The 23,829-nt window shown below is 38.6% G+C and overlaps 1 protein-coding gene across 3 annotated transcripts in view; it reads left to right on the top strand.

Moving 5' to 3' along the window:
- The window catches only part of PLD5 (phospholipase D family member 5), a 287,657-nt gene that overhangs the window by 169,766 nt on the left and 94,062 nt on the right, over positions 1-23,829 (top strand). For 2 of the 3 annotated variants that reach the window (XM_066236384.1, XM_066236406.1), the window contains exon 4: positions 7,628-7,739. In XM_066236384.1, the coding sequence (XP_066092481.1) occupies positions 7,628-7,739 (112 nt within the window). The remainder of the gene's footprint in view (positions 1-7,627; positions 7,740-23,829) is intronic. The other variant, XM_066236396.1, reaches the window with a different exon arrangement.

The raw sequence follows: 23,829 nt of genomic DNA, 5'->3' as shown, positions 1-23,829 counted from the left end.
TGTTCACCCTGGCTTACAAATGCACATTTACTTCTCTGTCACAGGTCTCCACCCAGAACATCCTCTCTTTCCTTCCTTCCTCTGGGAAACTTCTCCAAGCACCTTAGCCTGGCTTACAATGCCCCTGCTATGTTTGCCCCTCAATCTGTACTTCTTTCACCCTGGCATCTGAAACATTGGGTTTTATCTGCTGATTTGTCATTTATCGCTGGCACATAGCTGGCATCCAGTAAGTGTGCTGAATGAATTAGCTTAGAAAACAACTATCTTGGCCCTGGCTAGCTCAGTGGTAGAGCATCTGTCTGGTGTGTGGATATCCCAGGTTTGATTCCTGATCAGGGCACACAGGAGAAATGACGGTCTGCTTCTTCCCCCTTCCCCCTTCCCCCTTCTCTCTCTCCGTCTCTCTCTCTCTTTCCCTCCCCACAGCCATGGCTTGATTGATTCAAGCACATCAGCCCCAGGCACTGAGGATGACTCTGTGGAGCCTCCACTTCAGGAACTAAAAATAGTTTGTTTGTGGGCATGAGCATCAGTCCCAGATGGGGGTTGTTCGGTGGACCCTGGTCCAGACACATGGGGGAGTCTATCTCCCCTCCACACTTGGAAAAAGAAGGGGGAAAAATGACAAAAAACAAGTGTCTTGAATTAATTTGCTGAAAAGACACTTTCTTGTGTATGTGAGTAAGAGTTTCCACTAACAGATGCACAAGGAAATTTTATATTGATGTTGATGTCTTTGGCAGATTTTGTATATCCTATAGACTGAAAATTTTAGTAAGTATATGTAAGTAAATAAGAGATCAATCTTATAGATAACTGAACTAGTTGGTTAAATAAACTAGCAAACTGAGTAGAGGCAATTTATGTGTGTATGGTCTCATCTCTTAAGTCATAAATTTAAAAACAAAAATCAGGCCTGACCCGTGGTGGCACAGTGGATAAAGCGTCGACCTGGAAATGCTGAGGTTGCCGGTTCAAAACCCTGGGCTTGCCTGGTCAAGGCACATATGGGAGTTGATGCTTCCAGCTCCTCCCCCCTTCTCTCTCTCTGTCTCTCCTCTCTCTCTCTCTCTGTCTCCCCCTCTCCTCTCTAAAATGAATAAATAAAAAATTTTAAAAAAAATTTAAAAACAAAAATCAATGCAAGTGTATCCTAATTTTTTCTTATGACTGTATCATTGAATATTTAATGTGATTAATCAGTCATGTGCACTTTTTTTTTTTTTCTGAAGCTGGAAACGGGGAGAAACAGTCAGACAGACTCCCACATGCGCCCGACCAGGATCCAACTGGCACGCCCACCAAGGGCAACGCTCTGCCCACCAGGGGGTGATGCTCTGCCCCTCTGGGGCGTCACTCTGCTGCGACCAGAGCCACTCTAGTGCCTGGGGCAGAGGCCAAGGAGCCATCCCCAGCACCCGGGCCATCTTTGCTCCAATGGAGCCTTGGCTGAGGGAGGGGAAGAGAGAGACAGAGAGGAAGGAGGGGGTGGGGGTGGAGAAGCAAATGGGCGCTTCTCCTATGTGCCCTAGCCGGGAATCGAACCCGGGTCCCCCGCACGCCAGGCCGACGCTTTACTGCTGAGCCAACCGGCCAGGGTGCACTTTTTTATTTTGATTGAAATTTTCTACACACACACACACACACACACACACACACACACACACATCCATAAGTAGGATTATAGTACACTTGAGATATATCCTACATTTCTTCACGATCATATAATCATAAATACACACATACACACACACACACATATTGGTGCTTATATCTCTTTGGAATTGGTTTCTAGGTGTGAATTTCTGAGTGAAAGAAAGCAATATGAATACCCTTTTCCTAAATTGCTAACAAGAATAAATGTTGCCATTTGTTACATGTTTTCCAGTGTCTCTGAATACAAAAAGAGATCCCTTGATTGCTTTGCTTAAACTTCCCTTCACTACATACAGCCAGCCTCTCCTTACATCTCAGCCACGTGGGCTGTTTTTCTTTGGGCTATTGACCTTTTCTTATTAATTTCTAATATATCTTTGTAGAGATCAGCTCTTAACCACCTTCTCATTTATGTAGCAGATATTTATTACAAACTTTACTATTTTGCATCAACTTGTATTGTTTGCTGTATATTTCTTTAAACTGTTGTGATTGTATATTTATGTCTTGTCATTTATTGTTTCTATGTAGCTAGCTTGTATATTCATTTCCTGTGGCTACTGTAACAAATTGATACAGACTGTGCCTTGAAAAAGAGAACTAGATCCTCTCATAGTTCTAGAAGGCAGAAGTCTGAAGTCAATTTCACTGGACTCAACCCAGGGTGTCAGCAAGGTGGCTGTTCCCTCCAGTGGCTCCAGGGGGCAATACACGCCTTGCCCCTTCCAGCATCTGGTGGCTGTCCGCTTCCTTGGCTTGCTGCCATGTCATCATACTCTTCAAGGCCAGCATCTTTAACTCTCTGCTCATCCCCACATTGCCTCGTCCTCTGTGTTGTCATGTTCCCTCTGCCTCGCATACAGGTACACTGTGATTGCACTTAGGGTCCCTTCAGATAATCCAGGACAATCTCCTCACCGCAAAACCTCCAATCACACCTGTAAATATCTTATTCCAAATAAGGCAACATTTACCTGCTTCAGATTAAGACCTGACATCTTTGGGGGTCATCATTTCACCTCCCACAGCTCAGAGAAGGTTTTCCTCATTCCAAGGCCGTACATGTAGTTGCCTAAATTTTCTTGAAGGTATTGGTATGTTCTTATTCTACTTGAGAACATTTTATTTTATGTGGTATAATAAAAGGGTCCTTCCAGGTGGGCTTGATGAAACCACTATCTTTTTTCGGACTGAATTAAAATAGCACTTTTGTTAGTGATAAAAGTCATGCTTGTACCATTGCTTGCTCTATTAAATTCTATTTTTATTTCTCCATTCCTGTGCCCCTGCCAGATTAATGTGACGACTGTGACTTGATACTCATTTTTTTCTATAATACTGAAAATACTTACAGTTATAAATTGGTCTCTGAAACATGCTATTGCTTCATGTCATTGTTTTACTATGAAGTGCTGCTCACTTATTCATAGCTTTCTAGAAAATACAAAATTTCACCTTTTTTTTGGCATGATGACAATAACTTTTTCAATTTTCAAGTAGCTAAGATTTGTTTTAAGAATTACAGGTTAATGGTCTGTTTCTCGCTTTATGAGATTATGAGCAGAGAATGAAGCCCATAGAATCTCATTTTGGTTCACGTTTTATTAATGGCATTAAATAATTTTTGTAAACATTGCACTGATGTCTAAGAATTGTTTTGAGGTGTTTGAGACATAGAATGAGAAATCTATATAAATATATATTTATAATCAAGTTTATTGATAGTACTATTCAATTTTCATATACCTTCATTCATTTTGTATTTAATCAGCCCAATTTTGAGAAATATATTTAGAAATATTGTGTTCGTGGGTTTTTGTTTTTTTTTTTTGTATTTTTTCTGAAGCTGGAAACGGGGAAAGACAGTCAGATTCCCGCATGCACCCGACTGGGATCCACCCGACACGCCCACCAGGGGTGAAGCTCTGCCCACCAGGGGGTGATGCTCTGCCCCTCCGGGGCGTAGCTCTGCCACGACCAGAGCCACTCTAGCGCCTGGGGCAGCGGCCAAGGAGCCATCCCCAGCGCCCGGGGCCATCCTTGCTCTAATGGAGCCTCGCTGCCGGAGGGGAAGAGAGAGACAGAGAGGAGGGGGGGGGGTGGAGAAGCAAATGGGCGTTTCTCATATGTGCCCTGGCCGGGAATCGAACCCGGGTCCCCTGCACGCCAGGCCGACGCTCTACCGCTGAGCCAATCGGCCAGGGCCTGAGATTCTTTTTTTTATTGTCACATAACTAAGGAGATTTTTAGAATATTTTTTTTCTTATCCTGCCCTCCCATGAAATTTTAATACCACAGACATTTTGCACATTACTGAATTATATGTGTGATTTATTCATAAAACTATAACTTACACACACACACACACACACACACTGATTCTCAGCTCCTTTAAGGTAATAGCGCCCCCACTGACAATGCATCTAATAGATTTGCCGTAGACTTACCCCTGTAATGTGTCTCTTCTACTTGCAAATCATTATTTACCAGGACATAAAACACGCTGCCCATCATTTGTGTCTTCCCCTTCATCCTCCTTGATAATATTTTGTATTTTTCACTGTTTAGTTAAAGTCCATCCTTGATTGTATTCCTCATAGGTTATGCAGGTAATATAGTCTCTAAATCTGTATATCTGTGCATATATTTCTTTCACCCTGTCAAGTAAAGCCCTTGAATGGGCTTCCATCTTCTTCTTCCACAGTCTGAATTAACTTTGTGTTACAGATGGTTAGCTGCACGCCAGTCTTATTTTTTCCTTGGTAGGTAACTGATTGGTTTTGTTTTCAGCCAGAAGTTTGTAAGAATCCCTTTTTGTCCTTGGCATTGAGAGATTTCACAGGATGTGTGTAAAGGTGTCTTCCACAGCCCACCTTTGCCTTCATCTTCTATTATCTTTTCAGCATGTAGATGTAGGTCTTCCCTCGAGCTGAACAATTTTCTTCTGTTATTTGCAAACTTATTCTTTTTTCTCTTTTTCTCTTCCAATGCACTGTTAGCCATCACCCTAAATGCTTATCACCCTTATATTTTCCTGTGTGCTCCAATGCCGTAGGAGTTTCATCTTGGGCTCTGTAATTTCTAAGATTGAATTGCGAGGTTCATTGCTCTTCCTCCACATCCCTCCATTCTCAGTCTCTACATCCTTCCTATAAAATCACTATCAGCAGCCTGTTCTTTTTTTGGGGGGGGGGACAAAATGTTTCTTTTATTGATTTTAATTTATTGTGTTTACAGATTCTAGTGTCACCCCGAATGCATCCTCCCTCCCCCGTAATCCCCTCAACCTCTCCCTTGCTCCCCTCCTCATAGCACCCTCCCCCCTTCCCTTCAGGATTATTCCCTCCTCTCATCCCCTTTCCCTCTGTCCTCTTTTCCTCTGGTCCCTTTGATCCCTCCTCTGTCTCAATTTCGTTCCTCAGTTCACATTGTTCATTGGATTCCTCAAATGAGTGAGGTCATATGATATTTTGTTTTCCTGCCTGGCTTATTTCACTTAACATAATAGTTTCCAGGTCCATTCATGTTGTTGCAAAAGTAACATTTTCTTCTTTTTCATGGTCCCATAATATTCCATTATGTATATGTACCACTGCTTTTTAATCCACTTGTCCACTGACGGACACTTGGGCTGTTTCCAGATCTTTGCTATTGTGAACAATGCTGCCATAAATATGGGGGTGCATTTCTCCTTTTGAATCAGTGATATGGTGTTCTTGGGATATATTCCTAAAAGTGGGATGGCTAGGTCAAAAGGCAGTTCCATTTTTAATTTTTTGAGGAATCTCCTCATTGTTTTCCATAGTGGCTGCACCAGTCTGCATTCCCACCAGCAGTGCAGGAGGGTTCCCTTTTCTCCACATCCTCGCCAGCACTTATTCTGTGTTGTTTTGTTGATGAGCGCCATTCTGACTGGTGTGAGGTGATATCTCATTGTGGTTTTAATTTGCATTTCTCTAATGATTAGGGATGTTGAGCATTTTTTCATATGCCTATTGGCCATCTGTATGTCCTCTTTGGAGAAGTGTCTATTCATTTCTTTTGCCCATTTTTGGATTGGATTGTTTATCTTCCTGGTGTTGAGTTTTACAAGTTCTTTATAAATTTTCATTATTAACCCCTTATCAAACATATTGTCAAATATGTTCTCCCATTGTGTAGTTTGTCTTTTTATTCTGTTCTTATTGTCTTTAGCTGTGCAAATCTTTTTAGTTTAATATAGTCCCATTTGTTTATCTTGTCTTTAATTTCACTTGCCCATGAAGATAAATCAGCAAATATATTGCTGTGAGAGATGTCGGCAAACTTACTGCCTATGTTTTCTTCTAAGATCCTTATGGTTTCACGGCTTACATTTAAGTCTTTTATCCATTTTGAGTTTATTTTGTGAATAGTGTAAGTTGGTGGTCTAGTTTAATTTTTTTTGCAGGTAGCTGTCCAATTTTCTCAACATCATTTGTTAAAGAGGCTGTCTTTACTCCATTGTATGCTCTTACCTCCTTTGTTAAATATCAGTTGTCCATAAAGATATGGGTTTATTTCTGGGTTCTCTGTTCTGTTCCATTGATCTATAAGGAAACAATCCCCTTCACTATTGCAACAAAAAAAATAAAGTACCTAGGAGTAAATTTAACCAAGAAGGTTAAAGACTTGTACTCAGAAAATTATAAAACATTGATAAAAGAAATCAAGGAAGATACAAACAAGTGGAAGCATATAGGAAGAATAAACATCATTAAAATGTCTATATTACCCAAAGCAACTTATGAATATTCAACGTAATACCAATTAAAATACCAATGACATACTTCAAAGATATAGAACACATATTCCAAAAATTTATATGGAACAAAAAAAGAACATGAATAGTCTCAGCAATCTTGAAAAGGAAGAATAAAGTGGAAGGTATCACACTTCCTGATATCAAGTTACACTATAAGGCCATTGTACTCAAAATAGCTTGGTATCAGCAGCCTGTTCTTATTGAAGTGAAATAAGACTTTGGGCTTGCGGGCCATTAAGACCAAAGCCTTCTTGCCTGTCCAGTCCCTGAGGGCATTTGAGTTTGCAGTTGAATAACAAAAATACTGAAAAATCAATAAAAGAAAACCAGTTTCCTTTTATGATCAGGAGAAGGGAGTCCATAAAAGCACACAAAGGAAAATAAACAGGATAATATTGCAATCCATTCACCTGAGATCAGGTAATGACTGTGGACCTCTCACTGGCCAGATTCTCCCCGAGACTAAAATTTACTATAATATTATTATGCATGTAAAAAGGTTTTTTAAAATCTTTTTTTACTTTGTTTTTATTTCAGTTATTTTTAGCTAATAATTTTAGATTGTTAATAATTATAGATTGCTAGGCAGAGCATTAATTGAATTCAATAAAACAAGTTTTAAACAAGATGGTAAATTCAGACAAATCACTGTAAGTAGCCATGAGTCCGTCCACAAATGCTGACATTTAAAGGATAATTACCTATCACTAAATCCTTTAATTCTCACAAAAACCTTTTAAAGTGATTACGAATATCTGCATTTTACTGAAGGAAGAAACTGGAGATCAGTGAGATTAAGAAAGACAGTTTCTAAATTGGAAAATCGGCTGGAATCCCTGTCTCTCTGGGCCCAAACACATCTGTTTAATATTTTCTGCTGTCTCTTCACATGTAGATAACCTCAGAGTTTCTGAAAAAGTAAAACAAGGGTAAATTTACACTTTAGTGTTGAAATCATTATTGCAGTAATTGTTGAACTGCACAATGCAGTACTCAAAAAATAAAAAAAACAGACTGTAATCTGTGTCATGTTAGTACTTACCTTATATAAACTCTTCTGCTAGAATGCCTGCCTTTTAAAATTTAAATGAATAATTTTCATTTTAATTAGTTTATTTATGCTTATTTAAAGTAGCATCCATTTGGATTTTCTGATTTTCTTGGTCTCTGAATATTTTTTCCTAGGGTCAACGTCTTTTCGAAAAGTTGCTCCAACTGACTTCGCAAAATATTGAAATCAAGCTAGTGAGTGATGTGACGGCTGATTCAAAGGTATTAGAAGCCTTGAAATTAAAGGGTAAGGCCAAGGTCGATATGCTACTCTACCAGCGGGTATTCTGTTCAAATACCTTTCCTTTCACTTAACATGTAATTTCTTTACAGTTAATACATTTTGTTGGGTATGCTTCTTATTTCTCCTTTGAAAGATAGTCTGAATTAAAGTATTTAGATGAAAGAAATAATTGATCAATACTACTGGGATTATTAATATTGTTGTTGCATATTCGTTTATGCAAAATAATCTACTGGCCATTAAATGATAATTAACTAGAGTGAAAACTCTTTCTCTGTCTGAACATATAATCATGTGATTAAGGAAAAGTGTTACTGCTGACCGGAACAAACACTGGAATTCCATCTCTCTTGCTCATCAAATGAAAATCATACTCCTGCTGCATGGAATTTAAAAGGGTGTACAGTCAGATGTTTCAATCAGGGAGATGTCTAGATTCACAACTTCTAAACTACTCTCACAAGAGAACATCTTTTATCAGCCACATTGCAGTTTGGCTCATAATCCCATGAAGACAGACAAGAATTCTAAAATCACTTTCTTCATTTTGCCGTAATCTTCACCAACTGAACTCTCATTTCCAAATATTTTGACTGATTGATAAAAATTTTTACCCAGAATTTACCATCTGAACTGTAAGTCTCTGAAAGAAGTTGACACATATAAATGAGTAAAAAAACTTTCAAGCTGACGCATTCCCCCGCGAAGGGGTGGGAGACAGGCAAGGCTTTGTTTGGCTTCAGTGAGTGACAGTGTTTCACCTGATGGCCTCACTTCTCATCTTGGTACTGTTTAAACATGCTGGACATTTTGCTTGACATTTTCCCTACATATTTTATATTATATTAATTTTATATTTGTATTATTATAGGCACATGTATTTATCACCATCAATATTGTTTGTCTATGCATAGAAAGATTAAAAAAACTAATGAGATACTACTAGGTCTACTTGAGCATGGCATAACATTTTTGAAAAACTAGAAAACACTTAGTTTAGTGGATTGACAGATATAATCCACATGGGTCAGAAATGTACTATTACTTTTCCTGTTTTAAAAAGAATATGAATTGGGTTCCCACTATCAGAAATTTTGTTGTCTGACACATTTCTGAGAATGGATGCCTTTGGGCTAACTCTGGGTATCTGAATTTACAGATAAGTTTTCTTGTAGAGTCTAATTGCATGTTGTCCTTAGGGAGAGATTCTAGTCTTTTGGTAAAGTTCTAGGAAGGTTTGTCCAGAAATAACCCACAAAAGAGAGATAAATGTGAGGAAGTTACTGTGTCTGGAAGCTCATCAGACATTCTGTGAAAAGAATAAGAGTGAGGCTTCCCAGGAAATAACACAGTTGAGTGCAGGTACAGGTGTGAGGGCCAGGTAGGCTGGAGAGGTGGGTTGAGATCCCAGGCCCTTCATTGTTCCTGCCCTCTCTAGATCTGTTTTCTGGACTCAGAAATCAGAAAGATACCCTCCCCTGCAAATAGCTCACACTGTGGCTTGAAGATGGGGTGCTTTTGAAAGCCAACTGTCATGCAGTCTATGAAGCCAGAAAGTAAGGGAAGTTTCATTTTACACAAGACTCCTTGTAAATTCAGATGAAGTTTCACTGGTCAGTTTTTCTAATTTCACTTACTGACGCTAGCCACTTGTATCCCCCAGGCCTGTCTCACTGCAAGGCATCAAACTTAGCTCACTCCTCCCCTCCCCTCCCCTCCCCTCCTCCCCTCTCTTCCCCTCCCCTCCCAACAACTCCGCCACCAGCGGCAACCCCCTTTGCCTGAACTTCCACCTGCCCAGTCACTCCGATTAGAAACTGAGCTCCACAGTATCATTCTTCACATCTATGGTGAGAGAATGAATTTTGTATGATTTCTAACATTTGACATTTGCAGAGAATTATATTGTGAGAAATAGCTTCTCATTGCCCAATGCATGATCTGATTCTGACAGGTGGGTTCTTACATAATATATAGCATTGTCATTGAACCCTCTCTTTCTTTTTCCATATCCACCTTTGAGTCTACCAATCTTTAGCTCGTTAGGAGTAAATGTGACATTTCTCCTAAGTGCTGTTCTCCTGTTCCTGTCTTCCAGCAAATGCCTTTGACTTCCCATCAAATCTGATATGAGTCACATCCTAGCAATATTATTGAAATTTAATACTATTAATAATATTTTTCTTTCTGATTGTGTTTTTTAGTCATAAGCAGAGCATTATTTCTCAATGATACCACTGTATTTTTTTTTTATAATTTTATTTTTTTAATGGGGTGACATCAATAAATCAGGATACATATATTCAAAGATAACAAGTCCAGGTTATCTTGTCGTTCAATTATGTTGCATACCCACCACCCAAAGTCAGATTGTCCTCCGTCACCCTCTATCTTGTTCTCTCTGTGCCCCTCCCCCTCCCCCTTTCCCTCCCCCATTCCCCCCTCCCCCCCGTAACCACCACACTCTTATCAATGTCTCTTAGTTTCACTATTATGTCCCACCTACGTATGGAATAATACAGTTCCTGTTTTTTTCTGATTTACTTATTTCGCTTCGTATCATGTTATCAAGATCCCACCATTTTGCTGTAAATGTTCCGATGTCATCATTTCTTATGGCTGAGTAGTATTCCATAGTGTATATGTGCCACATCTTCTTTATCCAGTCATCTATTGATGGGCTTTTTGGTTGTTTCCATGTCCTGGCCACTGTGAACAATGCTGCAATAAACATGGGGCTGCATGTGTCTTTACGTATCAATGTTTCTGAGTTTTGGGGATATATACCCAGTAGAGGAATTGCTGGGTCATAAGGTAGTTCTATTTTCAGTTTTTTGAGGAACCACCATACTTTCTTCCATAATGGTTGTACTACTTTACATTCCCACCAACAGTGGATGAGGGTTCCTTTTTCTCCACAGCCTCTCCAACATTTGCTATTACCTGACTTGCTAGTAACAGCTAATCGAACAGGTGTGAGGTGGTATCTCATTGCCGTTTTGATTTGCATTTCTCTAATAGCTAAAGAAGATGAGCATCTTTTCATATATTTGTTGGCCATTTGTATTTCTTCCTGGGAGAAGTGTCTATTCATATCCTCTTCCCATTTTTTTATTGGATTGTTTGTTTGTTTGTTGTTGAGTTTTATGAGTTCTTTGTATATTTTGGATATTAAGCCCTTATCTGAGCTGTTGTTTGAAAATATCATTTCCCATTTAGTTGGCTTTCTGTTTATTTTGTTATCAGTTTCTCTTGCTGAGCAAAAACTTCTTAGTCTGATGTAGTCCCATTCATTAATTTTTGCCTTCACTTCTCTTGCCATTGGAGTCAAATTCATAAAATGCTCTTTAAAACCCAGGTCCATGAGTTGAGTACCTATGTCTTCTTCTATGTACTTAATTGTTTCAGGTCTTATGTTTAGATCTTTGATCCATTTTGAGTTAATTTTTGTACAGGGGGAGAGACTGTAGTCCAGTTTCATTCTTTTGCATGTGGCTTTCCAGTTTTCCCAGCACCATTTATTGAAGAGGCTTTCTTTTCTCCATTATGTGTTGTTGGCCCCTTTATCAAAAATTATTTGACTATATATATGTGGTTTTATTTCTGGACTTTCTATTCTGTTCCATTGGTCTGAGTGTCTATTTTTCTGCCAATACCATGCTGTTTTGATTGTCGTGGCCCTATAATAGAGTTTGAAGTCAGGTATTGTTATGCCCCCAGCTTCATTCTTTTTCTTTAGGATTGCTTTGGCTATTCGGGGTTTTTTATAGTTCCATATAAATCTGATGATATTTTGCTCTATTTCTTTAAAAAATGTCATTGGAAGTTTGATGGGAATTGCATTAAATTTGTATATTGCTTTGGGTAATATAGCCATCTTGATTATATTTATTCTTCCTAGCCAAGAACAAGGTATATTCTTCCATCTCATTATATCTTTTTCAATTTCCCTTAACAATGGTTTATAGTTTTCATTATATAAGTCCTTTACATTCTTTGTTATGTTTATTCCTAAGTATTTTATTTTTTTTGTTGCAATCGTGAAGGGGATTATTCTTTTGAGTTCCTTCTCAGTTGTTTCATTGTTGGCATATAGAAAGGCTATTGACTTCTGTATGTTAATTTTGTATCCTGCGACCTTACTGTATTGGCTTATTGTTTCTAGTAGTCTTTTTGTGGATTCTTTGGGGTTTTCGATGTATAGGATCATATCATCTGCAAAAAGTGATACCTTTACTTCTTCTTTTCCGATATGGATGCCTTTTATTTCTTTGTCTTGTCTGATTGCTCTGGCTAGAACCTCTAGTACCACATTAAATAAGAGTGGAGAGAGTGGACAACCCTGTCTTGTTCCTGATTTAAGGGGGAAAGCCTTCAGTTTAGTGCCATTTAATATGATGTTAGCTGATGGTTTATCATATATGGCCTTTATCATGTTGAGATATTTTCCTTCTATACCAATTTTGTTGAGAGTCTTAAACATAAAATTGTGTTGTATTTTATCGAAAGCCTTTTCTGCATCTATTGATAAGATCATGTGGTTTTTGTTCTTTGTTTTGTTGATATGGTGTATTACATTAACCGTTTTACGTATGTTGAACCATCCTTGAGATTCTGGGATGAATCCCACTTGATCATGATGTATTATTTTTTTAATATGTTGTTGTATTCGATTTGCTAGTATTTTGTTTAGTATTTTAGCATCTGTATTCATTAGAGATATTGGTCTGTAGTTTTCTTTTTTTGTGCCATCCTTGCCTGGTTTTGGTATGAGGGTTATGTTGGCCTCATAAAATGTGTTTGGAAGTATTGCTTCTTCTTCAATTTTTTGGAAGACTTTGAGTAGAATAGGAACCAAGTCTTCTTTGAATGTTTGATAAAATTCGCTGGTATAGCCGTCAGGGCCTGGACTTTTATTTTTGGGGAGGTTTTTAATGGTTTTTTCTATTTCTTCTCTACTGATAGGTCTGTTTAGGCTTTCTGCTTCTTCTTGACTCAGTCTAGGAAGGTTGTATTTTTCTAGGAATTTATCCATTTCTTCTAGGTTGTTGAATTTAGTGGCATAAAGTTTTTCATAGTATTCTACAATAATTCTTTGTATATCTACGGTGTCTGTGGTGATTTCTCCTCTTTCATTTTGGATTTTGTTTATATGAGTTCTTTCTCTTTTTTCCTTGGTAAGTCTTGCCAAGGGTTTGTCAATTTTGTTGATCTTTTCAAAGAACCAGCTCCTTGTTCTATTAATTTTTTCTATAGTTTTTCTGTTCTCTAATTCATTTATTTCTGCTCTGATTTTTATTATCTCCTTTCTTCGGCTGGTTTTGGGTTGTCTTTGTTCTTTTTTTTCTAGTTCCTTAAGGTGAGAAGTTAAGTGGTTCACTTGGGCTCTCTCTTGTTTGTTCATATATGCCTGAAGCGATATGAACTTCCCTCTTATCACTGCTTTTGCTGCATCCCATAGATTCTGATATGTCGTATTGTCATTTTCATTAGTCTGTATATATCTTTTGATCTCTGCACTTATTTCTTCTTTGACCCATTCATTTTTTAAAAGTATGTTGTTTAGTTTCCACATTTTTGTGGGATTTTTTTCCTCTTTTTTGCAGTTGAATTCTAGTTTCAAGGCTTTATGATCAGAAAATATGCTTGGTACAACTTCAATTTTTCTGAATTTGCTGATGTTGTTTTTGTGGCCCAACATATGGTCAATTCTTGAGAATGATCCATGTACACTGGAGAAAAATGTATACTCAGTCACTTTGGGATGAAATGTCCTGTAGATGTCTATCATATCCAGGTGCTCTAGTGTTTTGTTTAAGGCCACTATGTCTTTGTTGATTCTCTGTTTGGATGACCGATCTAGAGCCGTCAGCGGTGTATTGAGGTCTCCAAGTATGATTGTATTTTTGTCAGTTTTTGTTTTAAGATCAATAAGTAGCTGTCTTATATATTTTGGTGCTCCTTGGTTTGGTGCATATATATTAAGAATTGTTATGTCTTCTTGATTCAGTGTCCCCTTAGCCATTATGAAATGGCCATTTTTATCTCTGAGTACTTTTCCTGTCTTGTAGTCAGCATTATCCGATATGAGTATTGCTACACCTGCTTTTTTTTGGATGTTATTTGCTTGGAGTATTGTTTTCCAGCCTTTCACTTTGAATTTGTTTTTATCCTTGTTACTTAGATGAGTTTCCTGTAGGCAGCATACAGTTGGATTTTCTTTTTTAATCCATTCTGCTACTCTGTGCCTTTTTATTGGTGAGTTTAATCCGTTTACATTTAGTGTAATTATTGATACTTGTGAGTTCCCTATTGCCATTTTATATCTTGCTTTCTGTTAGTTTTGTGTCTTGTTTGATCCTTCTCTTTCGTTTTTCTATCTTTTGTTTTTATTTGGTTGTATTCCATACATCTTTCCTCTGTTGCTATCTTTTTTATCTCATGTGCTTCTGTGGTGGTTTTTTCAATGGTGGTTACCTTTGAGTAATGAAAAGGGTCCCTACCCTGTTCATTGTAGCGAACTATTTTGTGAGTACTTTTGCACTCCATCGTCCTTTGCTACTGTTAATATCCATCTTCTCCCCCTCTTTCTTTTTGTTGTTGTCACAGTTTAAATTTAGTTGTATTGTGTTCTTCTTGGAGCTTTTACTTCTTGGAGCTCTGTTTTTTTTTGTTCTTTGTATCTGATTGGAGAACCCCCTTTAGTAATTCCTGGAGTGGGGGTTTTCTGATGATAAATTCCCTCATCTTTTCTGTATCTGTGAATGTTTTTATTTCTCCTTCGTATTTGAAGGATAGCTTTGATGGGTATAGTATTCTTGGCTGAAAGTTCCTCTCTTTCAGGACTTTAAATATTGGGGTCCACTCTCTTCTAGCTTGTAGAGTTTCTGCTGAGAAATCTGATGATAATCTAATGGGCCTTCCTTTATATGTTGTATTCTTCTTTTCCCTGGCTGCCTTGAGAATTTTTTCTTTGCTGTTGGTTTGTGTCAATTTTATTATGATATGCCTTGGAGTAGGTTTGTTGGGGTTAAGAAAACTCGGAGTTCTGTTTGCTTCTTGAACTTGAGGCTTTAGTTCTTTCCACAGGCTTGGGAAGTTCTCATCTATTATTTGTTTGAGTATGTTCTCCATTCCATTTTCTCTCTCTTCTCCCTCTGATATACCTATTATTCTTATGTTATTCTTTTTGATGGAGTCAGATAATTCTTGTAGGGCTATCTCATTTTTTTTGAATTTTTGAGTCTCTTTCTTGTTCTCTCTGTTGTGCCTCAAGTTGCTTGTCTTCTATTTCACTAATCCTCTCTTCTATCTGACCTGTTCTATTAGCTAAGCTTATTATTTCGTTTTTCAGCTCGTGAATTGAGTTTTTCATCTCTGTTTGATTTGTTTTTATAGTTTCAATTTCCTTGGACATATATTCTTTGTGTTCATTGAGTTGTTTTCTGAGCTCCCTAAATTGCCTTTCTGTGTTTTCTTGTATATCTCGGAGGATTTTTAGGATTTCTATCTTGAATGCTCTGTCATTTAGCTCCAAGGTTTCCAATATATTAAATTTTTTCTCCATAGATTTTTCCTCATCTAGCTGTGTTACCTCTCTTTCTTTTGTATCCATGATATTCGATTTTCTCTTCCTTAATGGCATCTGAGGGTGGTTTTGTTGATAGTATTAATGAGATTTAATAAAGAATAAAAAGTTAAAAAAAATAACAATAAAAAAATAAAAAATCGAAAAGAGTTGTTTTTTTTTAAAAAAAAAATTAATAATGAAATAAAGAAAAATAAAATAAAAATTAAAGAAAAGGAAATTATTCCCCCCCTCCTTTTTTTCTCTCCTCTCCTCTCCCCTCTTTTTTGAGAAAATCTTGTGGTGGACTGTGAATTATAACAAACAATGCCTGTGATGGAGGGCCAGAATTGGGGAAAAGTAATAAAGGGGCAAAAAAAAAAAAAAAAAAAAAAAAGAAAAAAAAATAAAAAAAGGAAAGAAAAAAGAAAAAAAAAGAGCGTATGGACCCACAAAAAGCAAATAAGGAAAAAATTTGGGTCAAGAATGAAATGATTTACTTTTAGGTGTTGGTTTTCTAAGAGTTATGATGAGAGGAATAAGAGGAAAACGGAAAAATGGGGGGACAAATTAAAAAATTACTATTGTATTTAGTGGAACAAGAACTAGATAATATGGAGAGCCAGGGATGAGAGCACTGCTAGTGAGTTAAAAAGGTGAAGTAAAAACCCCCAAAATGCCACAAACATAGGTTTGAGTCCCAGATAAGATAATTTGTTTGTTATTGAGGTTTGAATGAGAGGAGATGTAAAGGAGAAAGGAAGAAACTAATATAGAGGGAGAAAAGAAAGAGAGTGAGAGAAAAAAAGAGGTAAGCACTAAAAGAAGAAAAAAGAAAGGAGAGAGAGAGAGAGTTAAGGGTTTTGGAGTGCAACCCTCATAGAGAGAAAGGAAGAGAAGAGAAAAGATAATGGGAGATGTAACACTTATGGGTAGTATAGTTCAAGGAGAGGAGAGAGTAAGACCGGTAGAGAGTTAATCGGCCAAATTGGAGGAGGAAAAAAAAGTATCAAGAATGAAGATAAGAGAAACAAACGAACAAATATAATAAAATGGGATAGGTTATAAAGTCTGCAGATTATTCTTGATTTTGAGAGGTTATCTTCTTGCTTTTTCTTTTCTCTCCCTCTTCCTGGTCGGTGACTCTGTACCCCGGGTTCTGCCCCTTTGGCATGCTCAGGTAGAGGTTTGCAGTTGATAAGTCTCTATGGCAATGTCATGTATTGTGCTTTAGTCTCGTTGGCAGTAGAAGCTCAATAGCATTTATAGGCTCCGACAGTGAGAGAGTCCGTGTTCCTGGAGCCTTTCTCCTAGTCTTTCCTTCCTTAATTAGTAGCCTGATAATCCAGCTATGGGGTTGCTGCTGCCTCTGCCTGGATAGTAAGAGGCTCAAAGAGCTGGCAACTCCCCACTCTATTTCCACTCAGCACAGGGCTCTGGGTAAGGCTCAGTCAGTCAGAGCTGCTAGCATAATCAGGCGGGCTTTCTGCCCACTCAAAGACCTCTGGCTCTGCCACTCTGTCCGGTAACACAAGCGGGCACCCACTTCCGGGGCGCTTGGCGCAAACTCTCACTCACTGTCTGCGACCAGGATATCCGGCCAGCAGTCTCACACTCTGAGTGAAACCCCCAACCGCAGGGAAAAGTTGTAGCGTTGGAATTGAGTCTCACTCCGTCCCCGTGCGTGGCTTTTGCAAGGCGCTGGGGCGGCTCGAGATTCCGCTTTGGCCCACACAAAGGCCCCTGACTCTGCCCCTCTGTGCGATAACACGGGCGCGCACTGCCGATGCACTCGGAGGAATCGCTCACTCCCTAGCTGCGCGCGCAGACCAGGATATGAGGCCGGCCGCGGTTCCCTCTGAGTGAAACACCCTCCAGCACGGAAAATCTCCACCATTGGAATTAGTTCTCACTCCCTCCCGTGCGTGGCTTTCCCAGGAAGAAATTCTCGCCCACTAACTGCGCACTGACCAGGAGACCGGGTAAAATGGCCGCTTTGCTTTTCTTTCTTTGTTTGGGTTTGGCACAAGTGTTAGCTTGTATTGCCCGGGTTGCCACAGGATCAGATTTTCCTCGGCTTGGATCTCTGTGCCACAGCCTGGTTCGGCCGTTTGTGCCGCGGCGGCCTGGATCTATTCACCCCCTTTGCCCGCCTCAGTTTCTATATTCACAGTTACCAGAGAAAGCCACCCTGTTTAGGTTAGTGAGGAAGGAGGAGCATTTCTTACTCCCTATTTCCTTCGGGGTTTGGTTATATATTTAGCCAATTTTTCACTCAATCATACCTTTGGGTGTATTGCGAAGCATCTGGAAGCTCCAAGTATAGGTTTTTCTGTTTCTGGTTGAAGATCTTGTTGAGTTTTGGGGGAGATTTATCGGTATCGCTTCCTACCCCGCCATTACTCTCACCACTGTATTTTTTAAGACTTTCTCATTTTAGAGCAGTTTTGGGTTCACAGCAAAATTGAGAGGAATAAAGAGAAATGACTCATATTCTTTTTGCCCCATTTTTAACATCACTTACCCAAAAGACACATTTTTTTTTACCAAGAATGAACCAACACTGACACATTAGTCACCCCAAATCCATAGTTTTACAGTTCAGTCTTGATGCTGTACCATCTGTGACTTTGAACAAATATATAACAACATCCATGCATCTTTATAATGTCATATGACTCTCAAAGGCCTCTGTGCTCTGCCCATGTATCTCTTCCTACCTATTGTATTTTTAATCCTTGTATTTTATGGTTATTGTTACAATAAAATTTACAATTAAGAATTATTTTTTATATTTTCACTTGTCTTTTAAAATCACGGCAATTCAGTGTGCCTTTAAAAATTAAGAATCAAACAATGTAAGGCAGAAAATATAAATTTCCTCTTGGGTAAAAAAAAAAAAAGGCTTTTACTTGTTTCTTCTCAGATGATACCTTTTCTTAAGAGTCACTAGAGAGACAAAAGCCTTTCTTACCATTATGGTTGTTGATGGTGCAAGTACCTGAAAGTTAGTTTTGATTTCCTGAACAAAATAGGCTTTTTCAGAGCTATTTTCTAAAATATGTCTTTTCCCTGTGCCTGAAATACCTTCCTTCTTTTTGTCAATTTGCAAGTTCCTTTTGACCCTTCAAGATCTATAATAAGCATTACACATAATATTTTTTAAACTTTCTCTCTTTTCCCCATTTTTCATGCTACCTGCCTTTCTTCCATTGTTCATTTATTATTTATTCAACAACCATTCCTTGAATATGTGACATGTGCCAGCAAGCTGGGCTTTAAATATAGGAAATTGTAAGAAATGAGCGCTACTTTGACTTCACAGAGTTCACAGTTTGGTAGGGAAGACTGCTATAAGTGAAATAAACTGACCAAGGAATTCTTAAAACATCTACATAGAGCCAAAATTTTCTGAATCCCCTATTATGTCTGAGTCACTGACGCCCGTGTTTCCATTCGTGATGGTGATCTGTGACTTTAAGAAACAGATGCGCTACTATTGTCTTTTATTTTCCTAAGCAGACTTCCATTCTGCTTGTTTTTGAAACTTACCAGAAAATGTCCAGAGAAGATATTCTGACAGTAAGCAAGTCTCAGATTTCTTCCTCAAAGGGCCCTTACATGATTTGTTGACTAAATATTGAGGAACTTTCAGAGACCTCTCATGACACTGGAAATAACAATGAAGACCATGAAGTGACAGTTCTGTTACATTGCAACCCTGCTTACAGCCATCACAAGATGCACCACAGTGTCTGAGAGGTTAAAATGTGAAAACTGCGTGCTTTAGAACCAAGTACATATGGTAATGAGGATCACGTTAGAGTTCAGCAATAAACTAGAAAATGCAACTTAGAAACCTTTAACTTTAATAAAGTTAAGTTAAATTAAGTTAAACCTAGGCATTGTGAATAGCACACTGAGGGAAGTTGACTCTAAACCAAGCTTCTTACTAGAGGCTTCTTCTTATATGATCAGACTCGGTGAGTAGAAATTTGAAGAATTCAGGTTGTACTTATTCTTAACAAACTCAGGAATGTCTTTAACAGAACTGTTGATGGCTAATGCATTCAGTGATAGGGCATGTTCCTAACAAAAACAAAAGAACCCTGCTAAATCACCTAATGTAGTAAAGAAGTTATGCAAGTCAGTTTTTTAGATGGAAAATCATATAATGAAACCAGAAACCCAAAATAACACTAGAGAAGAGACCATCTCCTGGGTTAGACAAAGGAAACATTAGAAATCATACTCCTCGGTATACAGTGTAATGAAATTGTAACCCAGATGAAAAGAGAAGAGGTGTGAAAGCTTGATTTTGAAAAGGAGAAGAATGTAATAAACTCAGTGGTAAAAGGAACAGGACATGAACTGACTGGGGTGATTGGTCCTACCAATGTTGTCTGCTAAGAAATTGATCATATAGATAACTTGTAGGTTATACTCTGTCATTGGATGCTATTTGGGCTTTCCTCTGTGCTGAAGATGAGCCTAGTTACACAACAATAGAAAAACATTGACCTAGAAATTGGGATTTCTCCATACTAAACCTGCATACCATGCCTCTCTCTTCTGATGGTTCGGTTCACTCTAGGCTCCAGAGTGTTAGTCCAGCCCTGGCTCAGCCAGTGTTTCGAGCTTTCAGATTGTTAGATAAAAACATGGTTTTCCTCCCATTTGCCTCTTTCCTGCACATGCAAACTTCCAAGTGATTAAACCTGGAATTTTTCCTATTCTGCATTAAAGCACTTTTATGTTGACCCTGGCCGGTTGGCTCAGCGGTAGAGCATTGATCTGGTGTATGGAAGTCCTGGGTTTGATCCCCAGTCAGGGCTAACAGGAGAGATGACCATCTGCTCCCCCCTTCTTCCCATTCTCTCTCTCTCTCTCTCTCTCTCTCTCTCTCTTTCTTCTCCTGTAGCCATAGCTCAATTGGTTTGAGTGCATTGCTCTGCGTGCTGAGGATGGCTCCATGGAGCCTCTGCCTCAGGCACTAAATATATACCTTGGTTGCAAGCATCAATCCCAGGTATGCAGAGCATTGGCCTCAGACAGGTTGCCGTGTGGATCCCAGTTGGGGCGCATGAGGGAGTCTGTCTCTATATCTCCCCTCCTCTTACTTAAAAAATAATCATTTTTATATTGGTGTTATATAAACTTGTGCTCAGATTCTGGACTTGTCATTTTTTATTTGATGCAATCATAGGCAAGTAACTTTCTCTGAACTTCAGTGTGTGTTTCAGTAAAATGGGGATCATAATAACCCTGAGGGCTCTGAGAATTAAATTAGATGATATATAAAAAGCAGCTCATTGAGAAACACAGCTCATAATAACCTGTTCATGAATGACACACAGCGCCGTCTCTTACTCGGGTGTGTTATTTTTGTGTTTGACCTGTCAGTTTCTCTTGGTCAACTCTGAACTCATTTCTGTTTCTAAAGCACACACCCAGTCCTCTGATAATTCTAACGAAAGGAAGCCCCACTTCTAATCACCTTACAAGTCATCTTTGTGACGCACCTGGTTCATTTGGCTTTACAGTTGCGCAGTAACGCTAGATGGCTTCAATTCGTAATGGGAATTTTCCTGCTGGGAACACCAAGGCCAATCTATCTGTCTTTTCAGATTGTTGGCTCCACCCAGGTTAGGTTACAATTCCGTGTGTTTGACCTTTCACAGAGGTTTATCTGGAACCATCTAGTTCTATCAGTCATACATTTATTTGCTCTAAAACACAGAATCTTTTGCTAGAGGTTTTATTTTTACCTTTGATATATGAGAACTTCGGCAAGCATGACATTCTTAAGAAAAATTATATGCATATTCAGCCTTGTGACATTATAGAAGCAAGGGGAATTTTATCTATTTAATCTAGTGATGGCTTTATGCATTTCTCTGCTAGAGATACTAGAATTTGGAGAGAAAGTCCTTTAAGAGGTGGAGAGGAATGCAGGTCTAACTATAAATAAAGGAATAAATAAAAATGTTCCTGAAAGCCTCATGATTTCTAGAGACATCTGACTTTCATTTTTAGCAAGCAGCTTCCTGTTGTGTGGTAACTTTTAACATCTGTGCTCTGAGGGAACAGAGAGACAGGCCTTCCTATTTGGTCCACTTCTCCTTGACTTTAAGCAGTTCCTGTCTTGCTTGAAGTAGCCACACAGAGAATAGTCATTGCGTGTAGTAGTGAAAGAGATCTTTTACTTCTGTACTTTGTGTCTGTTTTCAGTTTTGACATCCTAATTATACTTGCTTTTTTAATCAACATCCTAAAAATGTCATGTGAGTTAAGATGCAAATTTTGTTGTTTCCAGCATTCTGCTCAGCATGAACCTTCAGATTCCCTAATGTTTCTCTGCCTTCCTTCTTTCCTACCATATTTTTCTTTTTATTTTTTCTTTCTTTACTTTCTGAGCTTCTTTCCTCCAACCCCCTTCCACATGCCTTGGTGATTCTACTAATACTCTCCTTTCATCCACAGCAAATTAATCCATATATTCATAGCTCCTGTAACATCTTCCAAATAAATTGTTCCCTCTTCATAAGATCTTGTCTCTTTCTTATTGAACACAATAAACAAACATCTAGAAGCTGCCAAATTGGGGCTTTCCCAACCCAACACTTCATGCCAGTAAACTTATCTATACTCAAGTTCATTTTCATCTCCTTCCCTTCAGTCTTGGAAGAGAGAGACCTTTGCTTCTCTTCCAAGGCTAACCTTTCCACCTGGGGCACCTGCTTTCACCTCCTTGGGGATTCCATTCCATCTGCTTTCCCCTTTCTTGTCTTTATCCTTACATTCTGCCTCTTAAATGGCTCTTTCCCCTCGGCGTATAAACATGCTCGAGTCAACTGGGGGAGAAGGAAAAAGAAGATCGCAATAACATCCACCCCCCTCCTCCCTCCTTCCCTCTTCTCCACATTCAAGTTTCTGCACACTGTCTTCCACGTTCTCACCTCCGCTTCCATGAAGTCCTCAAACAACAGCAGTTTCAGTCTGTCCCCACTCCACTGAAACTACCTAGTAGAAGTCACCAGGGACTTTGGGTATTAAACTCAATAGGGACATTTCAGATCTCATGTTCTATGGCCTTTCTGCAGTTTTGAACTCTGTGTCCTGCTCTCTTCCTTGGAAGTGTCTGGTGCCCGGTTTTCATACACTATTCACTCTACATCTCCCTCCTAGGTCTCTGGCTATTCCTTCTCAATTTATTTTGCCAATTTTGAATGTTCTGTCTTTTCCTTAAATTGTGGCTGTCTCTTTTTATTTTTTTTTCTTCTCATCTTTTTTCTTCACTTCCCATATTCCTGCTATGTGGATTGCATCAACTTTTGTTGCTTTGTTCATCACCCACATGCTGATGGCCCACACATTGTTTTGCCTTAGCCCTAGATGCAAATATTCAACCACAAACTTAATATTTTTACTTTGATGTTCATGAAATACTTCAAAATCAACTTATCCAAAATTAAGTGGAAACAGGCAGAGACATTGAGTGATTCTTTCTTGAACAAAAGTTAGGTATTACTCTTTGACTACCCAACTCATAGTCTTTTGCTATTTGTCAGCTCTTAGATAAGGGTTTGAAGAATTATAGAGTTACATGATTTTGTAAAATTATCAAGAGAACTCATAAAAATCATTATAATTTTTATGAGAAAAGGGATCATGCAAAATAACTATAACAAAATGTAAAATAACTAATGAATATAAAATAACTGCATAATAACCACATAGCTATATAGAACCAAAGACAACAGTAGTTCAGAAAGTGCTTTAACCATAGCTATAGCAACTTGACAAGAAACAGCAAGACCAGAGGGGCTGGGTATCACCATGGGTGTTGTGCCATTGGATGACATATCCTCATCCGAGACAAGGTTCACTTAGGATGAGTCCTACTGCAGCCAACCCCTTATCTTCAGGTTTTTTACCTTCGGTGGCTGCTCAGAGTTGGGGTCACAAAGATTATGTATGCATACATCCACTGCAACTCAGTTCCTAAACGTAGAAAGAATGGGGCATATAAACACTGGGACATCCTCATGATGGAATGCCAGTCACCCTTCAGAAATCACACTGAAGGAGAAGAGTCACTGACCTGGGAGAAACATTCAGATTACATGGCTAAGGGAAGAGCAGCAGTGTACAAAACAGAGACTACTACAGTAGTTCATTTTTGTTCAAGGAGAATCTAATTCTGTATACATAGAAATATTACTCTGAAGTTTTGATAGGGGTTACCTCTAAGTGATGAGATTACGGGTGATTTGTTATGTTGTATGTGTGTGTCTGTGTGAGTATGGTCTTTTCTACATAATTATAGAGTGTAGGCTAAAATCAGATGTTAGAGAAAGAATGTGTCCCTGGCTCTGCCACTTGGGTGACTTCTGTGTTATTTAATCTATCAAAACCTCATCTCCTGACTTCTGCAGTGGGTTGATAATAGTAGCTACTGCCTAGCGTTGTTCTGAACATAACTGAGATAACCCATATTAAAGTACTTAACACAGCACCAGACAC

This window comes from Saccopteryx bilineata, chromosome 1 (assembly GCF_036850765.1).
Source record: "Saccopteryx bilineata isolate mSacBil1 chromosome 1, mSacBil1_pri_phased_curated, whole genome shotgun sequence".
NCBI classification, from domain to species: domain Eukaryota; kingdom Metazoa; phylum Chordata; class Mammalia; order Chiroptera; family Emballonuridae; genus Saccopteryx; species Saccopteryx bilineata.
This window is presented reverse-complemented; position numbering and strand designations above follow the sequence as displayed.